General features: G+C 46.0%; 1 protein-coding gene across 1 annotated transcript; it reads right to left on the reverse strand.

The window, feature by feature from the left end:
* Nucleotides 1-246: 246 nt before the first annotated feature.
* POLE2 (DNA polymerase epsilon 2, accessory subunit) lies at nucleotides 247-21,872 on the reverse strand. The gene is made up of 19 exons (XM_086462341.1): nucleotides 21,805-21,872; nucleotides 19,142-19,242; nucleotides 16,745-16,820; nucleotides 15,238-15,315; nucleotides 13,964-14,057; nucleotides 12,298-12,372; nucleotides 11,042-11,125; nucleotides 10,429-10,485; nucleotides 9,975-10,023; nucleotides 8,907-8,979; nucleotides 8,184-8,356; nucleotides 6,067-6,156; nucleotides 5,806-5,860; nucleotides 4,609-4,668; nucleotides 4,434-4,511; nucleotides 3,921-4,029; nucleotides 1,913-2,089; nucleotides 1,736-1,803; nucleotides 247-903 (listed from the first exon to the last, which is right to left on the reverse strand). The coding sequence occupies exons 1-19, from the start codon at nucleotides 21,870-21,872 to the stop codon at nucleotides 885-887; spliced, it is 1,584 nt and encodes a 527-aa protein (XP_086318467.1). The 3' UTR covers nucleotides 247-884.
* Between the last annotated feature and the right edge of the window lie 595 nt (nucleotides 21,873-22,467).

The raw sequence follows: 22,467 nt of genomic DNA on the forward strand, positions 1-22,467 counted from the left end.
CCCGGCTCCATCCACACACCCCGTGCCCCCCCCCCCCCCCCAAAGCCCGTACCCCACTGCCACCCCCCTGCTCCTGCCCCCTGAGCCATGCTCGCGTCGATGCCCGCCCTCAGCGGGTGCTGAGGGTCCCCTGTCTGTTCTACACCCGAGCTGGGCACGTTGGGGTAGCACCAGTCTGCTCCCCGGCGGCTGGAGCAGGTTTTTGCCTCGTTTCATCGAAAAGGGACGGGGTTCACGCGCTGACAGGCCGTGCTCCGCCGTCAGCAAACCCGCTGCCGATGCAGCCGTCAGCACAGCCGAGCCCGGACTCTTTCCCACCCTCCTGATGGCTCCTTCAGCCAGATTTCCTCCTCCCGGCCTGCTGCAGAAGTTTCAAAGGACCACATCCTTGTTCCTCTTCCCTCTCCTCGCCCCGCCTGCCTAACACGAGCTGCGAACAGATTTTATACTGTCATCGGCACGTAACACCTCATAATCGTCTCCAGACCTTTCCTGTCCGAAGAAAAACCTTAGCCCACCTTTCCAGTATCGCCTGGAGATAACCAGCCATCAGTTCAACTCAGCATGGTGAAAGACAAAGTTCTCCCTGTCTTTAACTTTTTTTTTCTGAAGACAAATATTTCCTGTTCGATATACAGACATCTGGTTCCGCCAGTTGCCTGCTTTTATTATGCTTTGCCAGTTAATCCTCACTGTGACTCTACATTTTATCTAAACTAACGCCAGTATCTTTTCCTGTAAAAGTTTATTTGCGTACAAAATACACCATTTTTGGCTTTGACATTCATGACAGGCTGCAATACATCATAAAACCCACCCATCTCGAACGAGGGCTACAGCTGGCTTTACAGAGGCTCGCTCCCTTTTTGCAGTCTCGCAGAAACTCAGAGGCCCTGAAGCTTGCTGAAAATACCAAACAGAACCAAAATTTAGGTTTTTTAAAAAGACAGTTCACAATCCTATTCTATTTCTCGATCTATGAAAGCCTTGATGATGTTTTAAACCATTTAAGGACCCGTCATGGTGTGACGTTTTCCATATTCCAGTCAAAATTACATGGGTCGATCTATTACCAGTTCCCTGGGGAGGGAGGGGGGTGTTACATACTCCCATTTAAGAAAAACCCAGCGTCTGCAACAAGGCATGAAACTGAATCGGACAAGATAAATTTGCACTTTGGGGTTCTCCCATCGTTATTGCAAACCGGCAAATTTTCATCACAGTTGTAAGCTCTTTGATACTTCTCGATACTTTTTGGGGTTGCAGCCGGCCTTTCTCCCAGTCGTTGGAAGGCCACAGTGGGAATGAGTAAGTGCAGATTTCAAACAGAGGACATCAAAGCGTGCAAGTGGCTTCTGGGCTTGACAATAGCCACAAAATGGACAAAGAATTGTGCCTAAGTGTAATTAACCTATGTAACAAGCATCGTCTCCAGAAATAAATGTGTTTCAGTTACTGAAAATCTGTCCTCAGTTACTGAAAATCATATACTACAGCCCGTCCTTCCTTTTACTTTTGGATCATGCTTCTCATCGTGGTTATTAGACTGTAAGTTCTAAGTTTATTATTTTAGTTCTAGGCATTTGGATTTCCTACATTGCCTAAGTAAGTCTACGTTCAGCTGCTGGAACACTCACCCTGTTTATATAATTGAATTTCTGTGTTCCTCCTGATAATGAAAAAGACAGCAAATAAGAAGATGCTTCCTTTTAAATGAGAAAGTGATTAGATTTACCTGTCTTCAACTGTCTTGTTGGAAGGGTAAAACACCTTGAATGAAAATCCACTTCTCGGAAATGAACCCTGTGAAGAAAAACGTGCATTCCACAGTTGTGTAAGTCAAATACTGTACACCTAGGAAGAGCCACACTGCACCCCCTTGGTATTTCGGGAAAGCGTCAGGAAATCTTACCGGATTTATGCAAAGGCAGTCGGTGTTGGTGACAGTGAAGGGGTCGTATTTATCTGCAACGACGAGCACGTCTGGCACAGGGTACACCCGCAGGGCGTAGTCGTAGGCCCAGTACACCGGGCTGACGTACAGCGGAAGCGGTGTCAGGTGGCCTTGGGATAACAGAGTCTTCACAAACTGCAAGAGAAACACAAATGGTTCGTTTGAGCCACTTTCTACATGTCAGACTCATTCCTGCTGATGCCAACGCCCGGTTAATAAAGCAGCTTTGAACCTGGGAATGGTTTAGGTGTATCTCGCGCCCTCTGACGATTAACGATTCCCAGCCCAAAGCAGCAACTCCCCCACAACAGTCAGCTGCTGGTTGGTTTGTTGTGTTGGGAGGGGGGTTAATCCACAAAGTCCTTTCCAAAGCCTACCAGCCAGGATTTGAAGATGTCAAAACTAATCGGTCAGACTCTCCAACAGAGAGAATTTCCTTACTTGTTCCTCCAACCCAGGAAGTACCAACGTTGCCATAACTCCATTTTGGGTGGGTTTTTTTTTTGCCTCAGGGCTTTCCTCGCAGTACCAGCTAACCACAAGACCCACACTTAAACACAGCCTTTTCCCTGAACTGAGGAAATCATTTGATTCCCAAATGATTTTGATTCCTTTGGCTATCGTGGGAGTTGCCCTGTTCCAGACACCAGCTGCCCCTTAAATTCCCTTTTCACCTGGCAAATTCTAGGCAGAGTATTTTGGTTCCTGAAACCCTCTCCTCAAGCCCCTTGAAAGCTTTAATTCTCTCTAATCGATTGTGTAGTTGCCATTAGGCTCCACTTTGCCCAAAGGGCCAAAATCACTACAGCAACTTGGTGAAAGGGTCTGCTGTTGAAAGAAAATGAAGTGTCAAGCACAGGCCCAGTTATTCCACTAATACTGTACGAGGCCTAAAGTCACGATTAATTCAATCCAATGTTAGTCACAGAATTTCCCTAAAGTCACTATTTGTTCAATCTAACGTTAGCCACAAAATTTCCCTCTCATTCATCTTTTTACACTGATGGCTGAATCAGAAGAACTAGCAGCAGGCAGGAAAGGTAGAGAAAAAACTAAGCATGCAAAAGCAACCCAATACTCTCGTCTGCAGAAAGTTCTACATTATACATAGTTCTACATTACACATAATTCTACATTTCCTTCAGGATTCCTTCCTTTCCGAGCACGGGAAAGCCCTGTGTGAGGGCAGGGAAGTGGTGGCTGGCAGCACGCACACACACACACACGTATGCAAACACACACACCAAAACCAAAGCTGCATTAGTCCACCACGGGTCCCCTGTGCTCACAAGCACTGGCGTGATGGACCGGAGGAAAACAGAGCTAAAAGAAGTTTCTGAGTCAAAGAAAGAAACAAAAAAACCCCTATGAAATAAACAGAACCAGACTCCACCCGTCACTGCAATGAGCCTGGATCGTTCTCACTCAATTACACCAGTAAGTCCCATCAACTCCCGCCGGGCAGCCATTAACCAGCGGCGTAACCCAGTGCTGTGGCGACGTGGCCAAAGCAGGATTGAGGCCTCCAGTGAGAAGGCAGAAGCAGCAGATGATCTTTTGGAAAAGGGACGTGCTGCTTTACTGCAAATGTCAGCGGTTAATTGGTCACATTTTCAAAACAAAAAAAAAAAAAGTAATTTGAACTAAATTTTGCCTTTAGGAATCAACGTTTCTCAGTACGACACTCACTGCTGGTGCACGGACACCACCAGTCGGCTGCGTTCGAGGGCACCTGCAGTGGGACAGGCGGGGTGATGCCATCAATCAGCATCATGGTTTCAGTTATTCGACTCTCAGGATGGAAATGACGGTGACACTAAATGGGTAGATCCTTCTTACAACCCCTCTCGGCCGCTCTTGCAACGTGTCGTGAGAATGCGACTCGCAGCACCCTCCATGCAGAGCTGCTGATTAAAGGAGGCGGCAAGGAGACCTCAGCCAGAAGCGCTGAATTCCGCTCACTCACGTGGTTGGGAATGTCCATGGTGCTGCTAGGGAAGCGGACACAGTTTCTGCACATTTTGTTTACCAAATCTTCACGAAAGATAATTATTTCTTGGGTGCAATATTGGATCCTAAATGGAAAACATTAATGAAATTAAATAAATGGAGATGAAACTAAAAGATAGGGAGCTGCACAAGAAACTTGATCTCCCTCTAATATGGCAAAATGAAAAAGCACATTTCAATTAAAATTAATACTTTCCCATCTTCCCTTCATTTTCTCTACATTCAGAAGAAACATGATCCTTTTGATACTCGCTATCAAACTTCTAGCACTACTTCCTTTCATCGCTGATTTATTTATGTATTTAAAGCTAGTTAGCATTAATGCAAGTGAGGAATTGTAATAATTTGAAACATTTAAGGCAGATTTTTCCAAAATTTCTAATTTTTGAATATTACATCTGCACATAAATTAGCCATTCAGTAAAAACAAATTAAAAATATTAAAAATAGCAGTAAGTTACACTGTTACCTGCAAGGATTTGTGGTGAAAACTGAAAACGGCACCAGCTGTCTGAATTCCTGAGTAATATTTTCAGCCAGGGGAGGTCTAAAATAAACAGCAACAGACGTATCAACCAAGACTCTTACCTTTTTTAACTACTTAACCCAAAATTCCAAAATTTCAGAAAGTGAAGCAAACTGACCTCGGTAAAATAGAACCAGGACCAGGGTCTTCAGGGCCAGGAACAAACACGAATCGACTACTGTAAAAAGTTCAAAGTATCACTCTTACACAAAATGATCCTAGAAGTCTCCAAACGTTGGTTACAAACTGCTGTTACGCTACAGATGCACGAAAATAATCTATTCTGGGGCAGAGAATACAGCTCTTCCTGGCCTTAAGAACCACATAAATCACAGCTAAGGCATAATAAGAGAATAAGATCCTCACTAAAGCGGAGGAAACCTTAAAAACCGTTCACCGCGCAAGGGGTGACAGACCAGGTGTGCAACGGGCTCCAGGATCCCACAAAGGGACCCCAGACAATCCAGCAGGGGCACACCCAGAGAGCCCCACCGGGACATGGGACGGAGGATCAGCCCAGCAGAGGCGCTGGCTTACGCCTCACGCAGAGCTCAGGCGCCGCAGGCTGTGGCCCTTCCTGCTTTTGGGGCCCATTCGAGGAACGAGCTCTACTTGGGGGCTACTGTCACAAACTCTCAGCTCAAAGCCACACAGGATCAGCCCGGCTGCCTCCTCGTTTTACTTTCCTTTGTACATTCAAATCTCTGTGGAAGGGAGTTAGTTCTCCAGGTCTGGAATGGGGCTCCCCCAGAGCAGGGGACACCAGAAGGGAGAAAGAAAAGATTCCTTCGCAGGATTGCGTCGCTTCGGTTCTCCAACTAGTGTAGGAATGGAAAAGACAGACATGAGACGGCTGCATGTAGGCAGCAGGCAGTGTTCCAGATGACATTTTCTGGGGCTGGTCCTCGTAGGTGCTCGTCACAGCATCAAGATTCCAACATCAGTTGATAAAGCAGCGCTGCTGGGGCAGAACCCTGCTGATTTCATGGGAATTCCAGGGGAAAAGGGCTCACCCAAACAGCACTTCTGGGGAATCATGGGCCGTGTTTAATCCATGTGGAAGATGTTCCAGGGAAAGAGAGTTTCACCTTTGCTCACTCAATAGCAGCTTCCATGACCAAGCTATTTTAGGCGAAATTAAAACCTTTCACGGCTCTCAAAACACACAGGCCTGTGACAAGACCAGCTTGCTATCATGTCATAGCTGGCTCACAATAGTGAGAAAACATGGTATCTGTTAGTTTCTTCAAAATAATTAAAGCACAGGTTTCACCAAACAAGCAAATTTCCCTCCTCATGGCACTTTGCTGTGTACCTTTTATGAATGCTGGGATATTCACATATAATATCTGCAAGAGCCTTCAAAGAACCTAGAATCAGGAAAAAAAAAATAAATCTATGATACAACACCTGGTTAGACAATAAACCCACATTATATGAATCACTCCTATACTCCAGTACATTAAAAAATGTGTCACTTGGAAAATACAGGTTTCTATTCTGCTCTCTTAACTTGTTTTGCCATCATTAATTTAATTTAACGTACATGTCTGACTGTATACGAAGACTTCCCTACCTTTCAGTGACTGAATCTGATTTTTTCCATACGGTGCAGACGAAAAATTCCCACAAAAGAAAAAGCAGGTTGGAGGTGCGGAGGAATACCCTGGGAAAACAGAGTCTCTGTGAGTACATCCATTCACTTCAGCGTCTTTCAGCATTCAGCCCCCAGTCCTTTCCCTGAAAGGCAGAAACTGAAACAGCACTTGAACCTCTGCTGCTGTTAAGACACCTGAACTATTTTCTTGCTACAGGCTTTTGTTAGCTTCAAAAGGATGGTGGGAAGGCAGAAATGCCACTTCCAAGGAAGCCCTCAGTTATTTACAGGCCGAGTTCCAAGTGTATCCAACCACTGACCCAGCCATATAATCACACAAAGTCCCAGTATAATAAATAATGCCATTTTAAAAAGCACTCTTTCCTTGAAGAGAAAAATAGCGAGTGGGTAGCAACGGAGTACCATTAACCCCCATGCATCATTGCAGTTCAAGGGCTCTACCAACATTTAATTCACTCTTTGGCAACTGGAACTGCCCGAGCATTTTAAGAATCTGATGAATCCTCACAATGTCACTAATCACCCAGAAACACAAGCTTTATAGAAAAGAGTGAAAAAAGAAACCCAATTCCCATCCCTAAAATAAAAATAAAAACATCTACTCAGGCATTCAGCTCACGTTCCAGGATACTCTCCATTTTCCTAACATGCAGCACCAGACTTGGATTTACTTCACTATTTGTCCATCTCATGGGTAAATCGGACAGAATTGTTTATACCAGAGAAATGGTTCATCATTGACCGGTTTTCCTTGCTAGTCCACTCAGCCATTATTTTTCGTTCATGAAGCTCATTACTTGCCTACGTAAAAAAAAGTCTCAACATGGTAAATGCAACGTAGGCATCTTTGCCAGCTGAGTTCAGTACATCAACCCCACTGACCAACGTCCCTTTATCACCCTGCGATATGCAATCTTAGGTCAAGTTCAGTTTGCTTCAAGGATCTGGCCAACTTTGATCAAGACAGCGAAGCGGTTTCGTAACTTCTGGATGAGTGTGGTACTTTGGGTCCAATTTTCTTTAGGTGAGTAGCAGTTTCCCACCCTTAACTTTATGTGGCTTATTTTTAAAGCAGCCACCCTCTCACGCTTCCATCCTACCTAAGACAGACAGGACAAGCTGTTCCAAAACTGCTCTGGAGCACAAAGAAGCAATTCACAGATCTCGCAAACGCTTGCTCTCCAAATGTTGTCAACATTACTAACGTAACGATGCGTGGAAAAAACAGTTCATATTTTAAGAGTGACACTTTTTTCGTTGGTAGAACCAGAAAGCATTCGAGGGACTGCTGATCTCCGATGAAGTAAGAAGTTATCTTTAAACTAAGCCTAGGAAGAACTTTCACGAGCAAGGGAAACATTCTTGTCACAGCACATGAAATGGCTACTGTCCAAAACAGTATTAGCACTAAGTGATTTATGACAAGGAAGTGTCAGCTTGCAAAAATATAGTACAATCCAATTTTTAAAACTGTTAGAGAAAGATCCAAAAGAAATAGAATAGCAACCATGACGTGCAAATAGCTGTCACTAAAATTAGAGTGAAACTTCACCGGCTTTGGGCTTGGGTTCAGTGGGGTTCTACCAAAAAATGCAACCGTTGGGCTTATTCTAGCTTTCTCACACTAGAAGTTCATCAAAAATGCACAACACAGTAATAAAAGGACTCTCGAAAATTGTTGCCTTACTTTTCGGTTTAAAAGCACACTTTTGAAAAAAGGCACACAAACCGCGGTCCTGCTGTCAGCTGTACCCTGTCCGGCTCCTCCTGCCTGACAGGGATGCTCACGTGAGCAACCACGTGACGAAGAGTTCACAAAGCTAAACCAGCATAAAACTTAATGCTCCGACAAAGGCAACTAGTTTTCTGCTGAGGTGTTCCCTCAATTACCTCAGCACGGGGTCAGGCTTCCCAGTCCATGCCAAGGAGGGGACACAGCCACAGCTGGGGACCAAGGACCAGCTAGGCATCAGCCTGCCTCGCTGCCCGCATCAGCTCCACCCATCAAGGCTGCCACGGGCTAAGGAAAATGGTTAAAATTCTCAAAACCAAGGCTCAGAGTCGGTCTCACCTACCCGAAAACATTGTGTGAAGCTTTTCCAGTACTTCTGCTTGGTCCAGCCATACATCAGAAAGAAATACAAACATGGCATCTTCATTTTCATCCTCCAGCTGCTTTAGCTTCGCCGAAGCCTTTACAGAAGCTGAAGAAGGCCCTCCAAAGAAGTTTATATTCCCATAGAAGGCTCTGCATCATTAAAATATTCAAATTAGTTCTGTTTTCTTCCCAAATTGTTAGTAATTTTGATTATGGCTCACTTAAACCATTTTAATTATGATGATGATGATGACAGGTCGCTCAGATGGTATCAATTATCATTTAGTACTTCATGGGGAAACCAAGAGGAATGGCAACAGACATAAAGCAGGGGCGCTGCAGATCATCTCAGCGTAATATTTATCCACATCTATTCTCTGAGCAACAAGGAATTTCTTATTCCCCTGTAACAGGGATCTAGTTTTGCAATTAAGAAGGGCTTAGACCCCAACTGTTACTCATCTGCAGAACCCAACGGCCTTTGGAAGGGGGTTTCTGCTAACACTGCAGGCCTTAGTACCGGCCCAAGCAGACCGGCAAGTCCCAGAATTGCTTCCTTAAAATTGTATTTGTTTTGAAGCATTTGGGGAGGGGGAAGAAAAGCATACTTTAACGTCACAGAAATTATAAAATAACAATGCTCCTACTTAGAAACCCACAACAAAACACGGAGCGAGGCCGCCGAAAGTCAGTTTTATACCTAGTGGTAGCAGAAGGCTCAGTAGGCGGAAATCCAAAAGCGTTCACATGAAACACTTCATCTTCGTACCAACCTAAGAGATTTTTGAACAACAAAATAACCTTTCGTTTTTCTAACACCACCATGTCCTAGACATTAGTCAGACAGTTGGCAGCTGTGCTGCATAGCTAGTCCCAGCCTCCATCCATCCCCCTCTTGTGACAGCACCAGGCCCTGTGCTGTTTAGTGCTGAACCAGACCGGGGAACTATTCAGCTGAAAAACAGGCTGAGCAAGAAAACAATTATTTTTTTACCCCAGACACTTCTTTGAAACGGATTTGCTGCACAGCCACATAAACAACCTTCTCAACCCAACCGAGTAACAATGCTGGAACAGGAATCACTTCTGCTGGCCCTGCCCTGGAAAAGCCTCCATCACCCTGCACCCTTTCTCCAGGACTGTCCCACCTGTTGGAGGGACCGAAGTTACAGGGTGATACTTGTCCCCACTATCATTCTGCTCCTGACTTCTATTTACAGTGTAAACTTTAAGCATAAAATACATTATTAGAAAATAGACTGGGATTAGGTACATTGCACAGAGTAATATTCTACGAACAGAAACGTCCCTTATTTTGCTAAAACAAGGCTCCACAACTGCAAGCCCTTACAACACCTTAATGAGAAGACTCATTAAAGCCCCTGCAGGACCACAGCTTTGCCAACAGAAAGCAGCGTTTTCAAATCATTAAATCACAGGGTTTGGTTATTCTACTCTGTCTTCCTAATCTAGTCCTATCTCCCCGGGCATGCTGGAGCCAGGCTGACCAAGGCCAATCCTCAAAGCTGCTACAGATGCTCACATCGCTGAAAACCACCAGTTTCACAGCGCTCTGTGCCCTGCCTCCAGAGCCCACAAGGTAACAGGAAAGGCTTACGGCCAAAAATCTGAGACGCAAACTCAGCTTTGGGTCAAGCCCCATCAACGTGAGACTTGTCTGCTCAGCCCCACCTGGCAGACACGCAACTGCAGCAACAGCCATTAACAGAATAAGTTATTACAAGCTAAGAAAAACAGTCTGCTTTACCTTCTGCCAAAACAAAGCATGATTCAGTATATAAACCGCTGTGGAACTGGTGCGGAAAGGTTAAGAAATATATTTTTCTTACATCAGGACTCTCAAACTAGTTCTTCAGCCAAAGTTTGCTTTCCAGCTGATGTAACACACTTGGACGCTACCGAAAGTTCACAGGCTGCCTTAAGAGCCAGGCAGTCACCTGGCAGCTGAGCAGGTAAGTTCATAAACAGCCCGCAAAGAGGAACACGCTCCTCTTCCACTAGGAGGAATACTAACCTTGTCCTAAGTCTCTGCGAAAGGGCACTGAGCTGCAGCAACCGAGTAATATGAAAGGCAGGAAAAAGACAGAGCTGCAGTTCTCAAGACGTCATTTTTAATGGTCGGTATTGATTTATTATTCAATTTAAAATTCTCCAGGTCTATAGGAAATTTCTTCAACTCTTATATCACAGAAAAAGGATATGGCTTTACTAAGGTCTAGCTGGACGACGCCTGTAGGGTCTTCTAGGAAAAATTTCCCCTAAAAAACAGGATTAATTAATAAAGCAAAATATACCCAAACCCAGAAATGCTTCAATCATCAGAAGCATCTATCAGTCAGCATTTAGAAATAATTCAGCGGTTTTGAATGCTGCAAGCTTAGAACACAGTGGCAGAACTGAAAGCAACGTAGTGATAAATTAAGTGTATCTTAGCAGCTTCCCTTCGAGCTGCTGCAGTTTGGATTGCTGGCACACCCCGCCCCTACAACCACAGCTCAACACAATGGCAAGTCCAAACGCGGCCACTGAAAGCTCCAGCGTTTCAAGAAGGGGCACGCCGAAAACTGGAACTGGTTCTGGTTGCTGACACAAAGCGTTACAAAATGCTGCAGTGGGAAGACAAAGACATTTTCCCTCACGGGAAGGGCTTGGGGAAAAGTCTCTTCTTCGGGAGCGGATCTTGCACCACTGACGTTGGTGGGAGTTCTGGCACTGACCGACGTGACAGGATAAAGTGGTGAGAGATTTAAGTCTCCTCATTTTCTAATACATTATAACACTGACCTAGATACTCCACAATAAAAAGCAACCTACCTCCTTAAGCTGAGTTATCATCCCAAGCACAATCACTTCTCCCACTTTAGCTGTATTGCCCAACAGAGTTTCTATTGTTTTAAGCTGGAACCAAAGGCAAAGAATCAAATACGAATTCAACTCTCCACATATCTATTCTTAAGCAAGCAAGACGAAGCACCGCACAGCTCATGCTTTTACATAAACACACAAATGAGCTATGAGGGGACACAGGCTCACTAGAAACATCAGGGACACGTTTCTGAACGTCAAACGTAGCACCCTTTAGAGAAAGATTTCCCATAATGGCTGCTAGGGTAAAGAACTGCTTAGCAAGTAAATATTTATTGTGATTATTTTGCTTACGACTGGATTAAAGCTGGAAAGAACAAGTGGCGATTTCTGCTCTTGCCTGAGAATGTCAACTGTAGCAATTAGCTCCTCAGCAGGATCCAACCCGACCCACAGGGCCAGCCACACATAACACTTACTGCTTTTATCGAGGAATGTTAGATGGATGAGAGAAAAGACGCCAGGGTAACACGGGTGACACCGCAGAGCGCGCTGTCTGCGGTTTCTGGACAAACTTATTTTGATCTGCCAAGCTGCAGTTACGGGAGACAATCCTCCTCCAACAGCAGCATCAGCAGTGCATTCGCCACGGCTCACAGGGAGGATAGGAAGCATCAGGGGAGCGAGATGGCTCTGAAGCCTGCATGGAGACGCGGGCTCGGCTCAGCTAAGGTCGGCTGCCTTGCTGGACATGTCAGCACGCTCTCAACGGGGAGAACAGGGCAGGTGAGCAAAGCAAAAGCTGTTGTTTGGTACCCAGGGACACACCCGTTCATCTTTTTTTTAAAAATACATAATAACTGTATAATACAGCGAGAACGTTTCATAGGAGAAAGCTGAGGGGGACAGAACAAACTAAAGTTGCGACCTTACTCAACTGTAGGTTTGTGGATTTAGTGCTTATGAAAGAAAGAAAATATGAAGGATGCAAAGTGTAATACACCGAGCAGCTAATGGCCTTCCACCTCAGGAAGCCATGCTTCTCTTGCACTTCATAGCTGCTTTTCAGTGGTTTGGTCATCATGCTGATTTGAGCCAAGTAACTGCATTTTTGACACACAGGCTAAAAATTATAAAGAACAACTCAGTGCCATTCATTACTCATGTGGGATGTAAAACTAAGGTATCACTGGAGAACTAGAACTGTATCAAAGTGTAACACAAGTACAGTTCCCTTTGCAAGAAAAAAAAACTTATTTTTTTACCTGGAATTTGCTCCTGCTGTCATCAGGATGAGCAACGACTGCTGAAGGAGTAAACAACTCATGTCTATGAGTCCTCTGCAGAAACCAAAATTGAAGTAATCCAGTTCAAAAATAAATGAGCACTGTCAAAAAGCCAGTTCATTACAACCACTACACAAAATACTTTTTAAAGTTCTCTTACTCTGTTTTACCCATCAGCATTTAATCTCTTGAGCATAATCAGTCCTTTTGACAAGAATTTGCTTCTAAGAAACAGATGATCAGTAACACTGGACAATAAAACTAAGCCCAGAAAAGTAACATCTGTAACGCTACTAAATAATTTATTCCTGACTACCTGGGAGGGAGGGGTGAGAGAGCAAGGAAAGGTAAACTGTATCAAATGCTGCTACGTGGAAAAGAGCAGGTTTCCCTTCAGGGCAGGGCCTATTAAAAGTAAATATTTTTGAAACAAAAAAAGAAAAAATACCAGGAGCAAGCTACACTAACAGGTAAACCACAGAGAGCATGAAGAAAACGCAGTGCGGAAATCTTCCCTCCTTTCACTGCTTTTCACGCAGTCTGAAAGCCTCCCCTTGGAACAAACCCATCGCTACCGGCCCTTGTAACAGGCTAATTCCTGTCAGCGGCCCCCACCCACACAGTGACCCCAACCTTCGCTTTTCTGGGGGTTGGAAAGGAGTACCTACAACCACCAACCACCACACCTGCACGACAGAGAGCCTGTGTGAACCCATCAGGCAGAGAGGTGCAATGGCACAACCCAGCCTAGGAAAAGGAGACTTCGGGATCTACACCCTATGGACGCCTCCAGCTGCGGTTCACAGAAACCACATGTTTTGTGTGAGCGTTCCAGTTCCAGCAGGTTTCACTAATCCTGATCCCTGGTTTGGATAAACGAAAGCTTCTCCAGTTAACTGTTTAACTGGTCTTCCAGGGCAGAGGTTCCCAAATTGCAGTACACGTACGTGCCGTCTTGGATCCCGACTTGTGCGGCGAGTGGAAGAAGGGGAAGAACAAGGTGGTGACCCTCTTCTGAGGGATAATCAGACAGCGAGTGCTGAGGGAGTGACTCCTCCCGGCTGTGGGCACAGCCTGGCCCAGAGCCACGACCTACGGCTGCTGCCGGGACCTGCAGCTACTGCCACGGCCGTGCCGAGCACGTCACGCTGGGGAATCGTGTTCTGAAGCTCCTCACCACACAGGACAAGACGGGTGTGCCACCAAGGGGCGGCTGGCTCTCACTGGGCATTTTGAAAACTAGAGAATGAATAAAAGAACTAAACCAGAAGCAAACTTCAATGCTTCAAGGAGAGCCTGAAGGAGAGCTTCCCGGCGCTTCAGGTTTGCACTACCTCAGCAAGGGCTACATACAGCGATGTGCCCATCAAATGTAGCACGGAGCCAGCCTACAGGAGGGAAAAGAGCAAGACACAGCTAAAAATACATAATCCCCATGATGACATGGTGCTAAAATGCAGAAATACATGAATCCATCACGCGGGATGGTGGCAGTTGAGAAGACTGATGAACCTTAGTACAGATCCTGCTCTTCTTCAGATTTTATTTAAACTGCAGCTCACGAAAGCACTGCTGTACATGAAAGAATACAAAAAGCAGCATTTTGTTTCTGTAGTTTGTTAAACAAAGCAAAACTTTTCCTGACCTGTTGTAAGATGGAGTAGCGCTCACGGAACAGCTCCGCTTTATCTCTGGCAGTTCCAAATAAATTTGGTACAGGAAAGCTGGTCATTGACAGACTGCGAGAAGTTTAACACAATCAAGATTAAAAAAGGTACATTCCACACACAAAAATGACTTATTGATCTAAAAGTTGAAGAAGGCTGCAAAAGCTATAACGCTACCACATAATTTATTTACTCAATGAGGGAGATTTCTGCTAGGGATCCTGTGTTGCTGCATTTTGAAGGCTACATCCATCTAATTTCCCTCCAACTCACAGTCCTCGAGATTTATCTTTCCTGAACGGGCCTCTGCAGAAAACGGGTTTTAAAACAGCAGTTATGTCTTTTAAGTGGCCAAGAACAAGAGTATTTTCTTCCTCTCGGTTAGCAGGTTGTCTTCATGGAGTTCTCTAGCCTGGAAAGCTAGAAAGTGGCGCTGGAATCAAACTCCTACTGGCAGAATTGTGGGTCAACGAATTGCACGTTACACGAAGGTCACTGCCACCCCTCTCAATGAACACCCCTACCCATTCCTCAGCTAACACCACACCAAGCTTTCTAAAAGAACGGCCTCTTTTTAGTTCAGCTGCTTGCTGTTAAAGGTAAATTCTTTAGCTAGCAAAATATTTACAACCAATTCCTCCAATTATTTCTTCCTTTCTCCAACCTCCAGAATCACCAGTTGCTCCTAATTTTTCTTTTTTTAGCTTTTGTAGCTCTCCTTAGAAATCCCCCAGGGCTTCAGGGAGTGGCAAGCTACAGTCTAAGAAACAAATACAAGCAACACACAGAACAAAAAAAAAAAAAATCATTAAACAGCCAAACGTGGAAAAAAAAAACTCCCAAACTATGTTTAGTGATGTATGTCCTTAGCTTTACTGTCTCTTTCACTCATTAGATGGCACCAACGTGGTTGGACATTTTGCTACGTAATAAACACCAAAGTTTCAGAGCCAGTAACATCACAGGCAGCACAGAATACACTGCCACAGGAGATAACGGTCCCCATTTCAGTTTCATCCCGCTGGACTAGGAAAAACCCAACAGCACATTGATTCATGAGCCAGTGTTTATCATAGAGTCTGACTGGCTCTTTAGGGACTAAGAAAGAAAATTGTCTCACTTTCTCACCCAGGCTTGAGCTGAGCAGACCCAAGAGGGAAAGATTAGAAGACAGACTTTTAACCATATAGAAAAAGAGGCTTTTTTTCTTAAAACAAGATGTGATTGAAACTTAAAAATGTGCAAGACTTACGGTAGAAACTTCTTTCTTTCTGAATTATAAATATAACGTGGAATATCAAAGGCTCCAATAATGTTGAAAACATTTTCTCTGAAATAAGAATACATTTTACAGCATTATCCAAAGCGGATGAAACACACAGTAACAAAACATGTCAAATAAAATTATACTTGTTTTGTTCACTATCATCCTGCATTATCACTGTTCCTCCTGCATCACTCTACCCACGGGACACTCTGCATCCTCTAACTCAAAAAAGGAAAACCCTTCAGCAGTTCAGGTAGAAATGACAGAGGGATACCTCTCCTTCCCTCATCATCCTCTGATATCTTTTTTGACAACAGAACAGCCTTGCCATGGTTAATGTGAACAGGTTTAAACGATGGACATGCACAGCTCTTTGGGCTACTAACTGAGCCGATCCATCCCACTGCATTTACTGGTTCAGCTCTCTCCTCTGATGCCTTTCATTTCCCTCTTACTGTAAGCGGATCAAATTCATCAGAGTAGACAAAACGATCCCACGAACCTTCACTAAGGCTCACAAGCACACGACAACCACCACTGCCTGTCAGACACTGATGTCTTAGGCTTCGGAGTGCATTTTGTACAAACCTTTGCCTTCAAGCTTTCTGCAACATAACTCAAGAGCGGTACAGCCTGGCCCTGAGATCTGTACGGCTTTTCTCCTCAGGACTCTGCACTGAGAAACTGTGCACACAGATTTCTCTTCACTTCTGGAGTGAAAAATACATTAGGTATATGAAGTGACACAAGGAAAAGTCGCGCTCAACCCATCGGTGTCATAAAGGTGCCAACGACAAGGAGAAAAGTAAAAACCAAATTTTCTTCCTATCGAGAAACTCCGGGCTCACAGTATCTAATTGACATGCCCAGCAAAGCATTTCTTTTCAAGCTTTGCATTATGATGTCAAGACACAACGTAAACACATTCATCACGATCACAAATAAACTTCTCAGAAGCTCAAGTAATTGCTCTCTGCTTTGTTATCAGAGAGGGAAAATCAATCACGGTTTTCGAAAACCAGCCCTGCCACACAACCAACCAGCAACAAGCGCCGTGGAGAAAAACTTCTCCAAGTGCTTTCTCAAAAGAAGCGTCTTGTGAAAGGCACAAAAATAACCATAGATCATCTTGAACTAGAGAAAAGGAAATAAAGACAGGAACAGAAGTTACAAGTTCCCCCCGCATTGTACCTATTGGTTTATTTTACTGGTTAATATTCACCCCGTATCACATCTAACACATAACCATAGCATTTTAATTCCAGAATGTCAGCACTAGATTTAGAACCCCCTGGAGGTCTATCCATGAGAACAAATTTTCTAAGAAGGAACATTACTAACCTGCAAAGACAGTGCCAGGAAGACAAAAGCACAAAGCAATTACTGCACGTGGAGCACTGCAGAAAGTGCCTGACATTTATTTCCCAGGAAGAAATGTGGGAATGCACACCAACGCCCCCAACCCTCAAATCACAAAATAATGTCACCGTACATCGTTTCCTCCGACGCCTGGCTGCATTCTTGGACGGCTGCTTCCACCATGGATTGTTCAATCATATTAGATGACACTGAAAAGAAAATTTCAAAGGATTAAAACTGCAGACTATCGAAAGCAGTAAGTAAGAAAGCAAGTAGGTCTCAAATGTTTTATAAAAACCAGTTCTGTTTTCTCAGAGGAATTTATTATACAAATAAGCATATTTTCAGCAAGCTAATGACACACGCTGTTTTCTCTTTACCAGTGGATCACTTAATATTCTTACCAGAAGGATACATCTCAAGTGAAAAAATAACCCACACACATACTGTGCCCACCATTAACTCACTACACACGGAGAACACGACAAATTATAGTTTATGCAAAGCTGCCACATACACTACGAATGTGTTAGATCTGAGCTTTCACATTCTGGAGTTTAATTTTGTTCCAGAACATTATCACACAGATTGCTGTCAGAAATAAGTATTCAAACCATTTAAGGCAATTTTGGACATAGGCACATTGTTGTCTTCATGGATTTAAACTGATAATTGAAATTTTAAAATATTTCTAAATGCTACTGTGTTTCTGAATTTAAAGGGAAGACCAATCAACGCAGATTCACAAAAGAACTTGGTCAGCATTGCCAGGCCTAACTGCTGGGCTGCTGGAACAGAAGCCAGTCCATGAAAACCTGCCCTCGAGTTCCCTATTCAGGGCCTGGGACTTAAAATCGCAATTCCTGCAAGACCGTGATGAAGAGCAGAGCAAAAGGGCCCCCAAGGGAGCCAGCAGGAATCACAGGAGAGACCAGCACTCTGAACTGAGCCTCTGCCCCTCATCTCAAACAACTCACAGACATTACCTGGACAACACGGGAATTTACAGCACAAAATCACGTCCCGGCCGAAGACCGGTGTGGGCGAGCACGCTGACTGCATGGGCTGCACTGGCCCTAGAGCTTCTCGTACAGACTCAACTGTGTTCAGAAATGTAGATGCATTAATTCGTACCAGCAGGCTTTATGCTAGATCAGGACCAGTTCTTCAAACTGCTTTTACTCCCTGTTTGGTCAGCTCTGATCTGTTATCCCACGAGTATAAAGCCATACCTTCTGCAGTCTTGCTCTAGTAAACCGATAGAACAAGCACGTGCCCACCCTTGATTCAGTTAGGTTTAGATAGGACAGGCTGGGGGGGGTTCCTGAACTCACCTAAGGCCTAGTATTTATTTGAGATCCCATTTACTTGGAATTGAATCTCCTCAGCCAAAACTGGAAGGGAGACACAGTTTCCCAGCTCTCCTGAGCTCTGAGCAGTAAACACACACGTGTCGGGCATCAGTGCCACCTCTGACAGTCACATTCCTTAACTAAAGGAACGGCAACTCCCGTGTTTTGTGCTGTCAGACTGTGCCAGGGGTATTTTGAGATACTCCCGCACGGCGCTCAGAGGCAGGGACACCAGTTCCGTGTACCTCAGGACACACTGTCCCAGTTAAGCAGAAGGCAGTCCCCAGACAAAGCACTCCTGCCAAGCTGGCGGAGTTTTGGGCATGCTCAGAACCAAATGGTCGTGAGAACTTTACCAGCAAAAGCTCAGCTCCTTAAGCATCTCATGTTTTTATGGGATTTTCCAGAAGTTTTCTGGGTGGCACTTTTGGACTTAGGAACACATGGAATCTGATGTACTTTCACACACCAAGGAGGTACAGCTCCTCCAGCGCTACAGCGCCCCAACTGTTACCAGCACCTTCTGCCCAATGTGACTATCACGAGATCAGGTTGGCGTAACAGAGCACCAGCGTCTGCCTTGCCGCTTCGGAGAACATCCTGGTGATGACTAAGCTCTGCCCACAGCTGGTTTAACTTCATGTGCTGGGCTGTCATACTGGGGCGCTTGCAGCTCCCACTCCATTTGGATGGGAGGGCAGTGATCTCTGAACAAAGGACCGTAGCTGTTCCCCTCTCGCAGTCACAGCCAGGCTCCTCAGATTATACCTGTCAACGACCCCAACCCTTTTCTGGACCTGGACTACTGAATAACAAGGGAATTAACTCCTCATTATTTCTTTGGTTTATTTTGATATTTAAAATGGTAGTTGCAGATGCAAACATGTCCATACAAACTCAGCTAGGTGCTTTTAGTAACTGGCACTGAAAAATTTCACCACTCTTGGAAAAGTCAGGAGGTACCAGGCTGCCAACTCTTTAAATGGAAAAATTACACTATCCTTTGCTGACAGCATTTAACAAAACAAAATGTCAACAAATACATTTATCTTGATCAACCCGGCAGACTAGAATGACACCTTAGTGCATATGCTGCCAGTAACTCTGTGTTTGTCTAAATAACATTAGAAGCACAAGATAAACTTAGCAAGCTGAAGAAAAAGAAATTGTTTACTTACAAGGCTGTTTTTCAACAGCATCAATGACATTTTCAATTACGTCGTCAAGTTCTACTTCATTGATGGACTGAAGAGCTTCGGTAAGATAGCTCAAAGCATCCCTAATTCCAACAAAGAAAGTCAGCTCAAAAAGTAATTAATATTCAATACAGCTTATACAAACTATGCCAATTTGGGCAGATGTGCACATAATCACGGAATGGCTTGTGATTAAAGAAGCAGAAATAATTAGTACCACATAATACTGCGCTAGTTTAAGTCAAAGAGGAAAAAAAAAATCAGCAGGATTGGAAACACTGAGGGTAAGAAGCAGATAGAGAGAACCACATCTTCATACATAGAAAGACTCACGTCAGAAGGGACCCCCAAGGTCTCCTGGTCCAGCTTGCTGCTCTGACAGCACAGGCCAGCCACACTTGCTCACAGCACCGTTCAGCCAAATTCTGAACGTCTCCAGGGACGGAGTTCTCACCACTTTTGGCCCTGTCCTGATGCCTAACTACTCTCCTTGTCAACAATTTTTTCATAGGACTGTAGAAAAGTCCACACTGGAAGGGACCTCTGGAGACCATCTGGTCCAACTTTCTACTGAAAGCAGGGCCTTAGATTATGCTACCCAGGGCCCCGTCGACCCAAGTCTTATTTCCAGTGAGGGAGATTCCACCACTTCTCTAGTCACCCTACTCCAAAGTTTAATTGTTCTTACCGTGAAGATTTTATTTTAAGCTTGTGCCCATTGCCTCTTGCCCTGTCACTGTGCATCCCTGAGAAGACAGTACCTCTGTCTTCTCTACAACCACCTTTGAGGAAGATTGGGATTAGATCCTCCCCAGCCTTCCCTTCCTGAGGCTCAATAAACCTAAATCCTTCGCATTTTTCCCATGTCAAAGTTCTCCAACCCTCTAATCATAGAATCACAGAATGGTTTGGGTTGGAAGGGACCTTCTAGTCCAACCCCCTGCAGTGAGCAGGGACATCTTTAGCTAGATCAGGTTGCTCCAAGCCCCATCCAACCTGACCTGGAGTGTTTCCAGGGGTGGGACACCTACCACGTCTCTGGGCAACCTGTGCCAGTGTTTCACCACCCTCATCGTAAAACATTTCTTCCTTACATCTCACCTAAATCTCCCTTCTTTCAGTTTGAAACCATTACTCCTCAACCTATCACCACCCTCCCTGATCAAGAGTCCCTCCCCACCTTTCCTGTAGCCCCCTTTAAGCACTGGAAGTTGCTCTAAGATCTCCCCGGAGCCTTCTCTTCTCCAGGCTGAACACCCCCAACTCTCTCAGCCTGTCCTCACAGGGGAGCTGCTCCAGCCCCCTGAGCATCTTCGTGGTCTTCCTCTGGACCCACTCAAGCAGGTTCCTGTCCTGTACTGAGGACCCCAGAGCTGGATCATCTCAGTAGTCCTCCCCTAGACCCTCTCCATTTTTTTAATGCCTCTCTTGAACCGAGGGGAATAGAACTGGACGAGCGGGATTTCTTCTGTTGCAATCTGTGCTTGCTGCCCCTCAACCCTTCTCTGTGCACCAGCTCACTCTCGCAAAGTCCCTGTTAGGCAGCTGGATCTTCTTCACTCTCTCTTCTGCGGACCGAGCAAACCCAGCTCTTCCTGCTCCTCTTACACACCATGAGCTCCAGCCCACGACCACCTTAACAGCCCCCTGCAGGACCCACTCCATTTTATCAGCACCTCCAAGACTGGAATTATTTTAGTTCTAAATAATACGAGAATTAGATATCTGCTTCTTCCCTCATCCTTACACTACAGTCTCACACTTAAAGATAACAATTTTCTTATTAATGTCATCTGTCGGCCAATCAAAACTGGCATTTTGGTTAACAGCCTGACCTTCAAAACGTCTCAGTTCATTTAACCGTGGGAGTCGGGAGCTCTGAACTTGGACTCCTCACTAATGAAATCGCCAGGACATTGTCCAAAATAATCACATCCCATCCATGCCAGGAACAAAATGGAACTAATATTAACGCACGATCTTGAAAGGAAAAATACGAGCAATGGAGCCCCAGGCAGTCTTATAAATCCTGACACCTTCCACTGCAAGCAGAAATTACTTTTCTTTGACCTTGCAATCTCCAACTAATACACGTTATTATGTACCTTTGGAAATACTATTTCCTCCCCTAGTAAGAGACGCTGAACACAGAACTGACAAGCGCAACTTGGGAGACATCCCAGAGTTGTCAGGGACAGCAGCAGACCAAAAAAAACCCCGTCAAAACACCCCAGCACCACCACCAGGGAGGGGACCAAGGGCAGCTTTCGGTGCGACCTAAACCCACGGCGAGTGCTGCAGCGGGTCACGGGTGGAGATGGATGGAAGAGGCCCACGACCGGCAAAACAACAAGGGCCTGGAGGAGACACTCCAAAGGCCTCGGCGCGGGGGCGAGCAAGAGGAGGGAAAGGCATCGCCACACCGAGAGGGGGCCGGGGGGGGGCGGACCTGTCGCTGACCAAATCCCTCAACGCGAGACCCAGGGGCCCTCCCCGAAAGCAGAGTTGGCCTTGAGGGAGGGATGAGACGATCCCCCCCTCCCCCGCCCCGAACGGAGCGGGAACCGGCCCGGGGCAGCTTCTCCCGGCTGCTCCACCGAGTCGTGTCCCGTCCCGTCTCGTCCCCCCTCCCCGCCGCTACTCACGCCCGCAGCAGGAGCCCCCGCAGCCGGAACGCGGAGCCCAGGCGGCGCCGCAGCCGCTCCGGCTCCATGACGGGCGGTTGGCGCCAAAAGCCGCCGCACCGCCCCCCCCCCCCCCCCCCCCCCCGCCACCTCCCTGGCCCTGCCCCGGGGCGGGCGGAGGCTCCGGGACGGCCCCGCCGCGCCCCTCGGGGCTCCGTGGGGAGAACCGTGGGGCTGAGGTAGCTGCACTCGGGAGCGCGGCCCGGCTGACGACCCCCCGCCACCCCGACCCCCGGCGGGCCTTGCTGTGTGCCCGCGGGCGGCAGGAGGGATGCCGGGGCTCAGGGCGGGGGGTGTCGGTGCCTCCCGTTTTCCGCCGTCCTGGAAGAAGGGATGGCTGCCGTGTCGCCCACCCCGGGAACGGCACCGGTTTGTGCCGTGCTGCCCGCCAGAGCTCAGGCACGGTTGTTGTTGAGTGAGTTGCACCCCAAAAAAAGCACGGTACCGCTAAGGGCACCAACCACGCTTGCTGCGGCGGGCACCGGTTACCCAACAGAATTACCCACTGTCCTGGTTTGGGCTAAACCAGAACTAATTCTGGTTTGGTGCTTTAACTTTCCAGTTAAGTCTCCTCTAAATAACGGCACTTTATGACACAGCAGCACCGTTTTTCCAGACAGCGAC

This window comes from Leptosomus discolor, chromosome 3 (genome assembly GCF_034619465.1).
Source record: "Leptosomus discolor isolate bLepDis1 chromosome 3, bLepDis1.hap2, whole genome shotgun sequence".
In the NCBI taxonomy this organism is placed as follows: domain Eukaryota; kingdom Metazoa; phylum Chordata; class Aves; order Leptosomiformes; family Leptosomidae; genus Leptosomus; species Leptosomus discolor.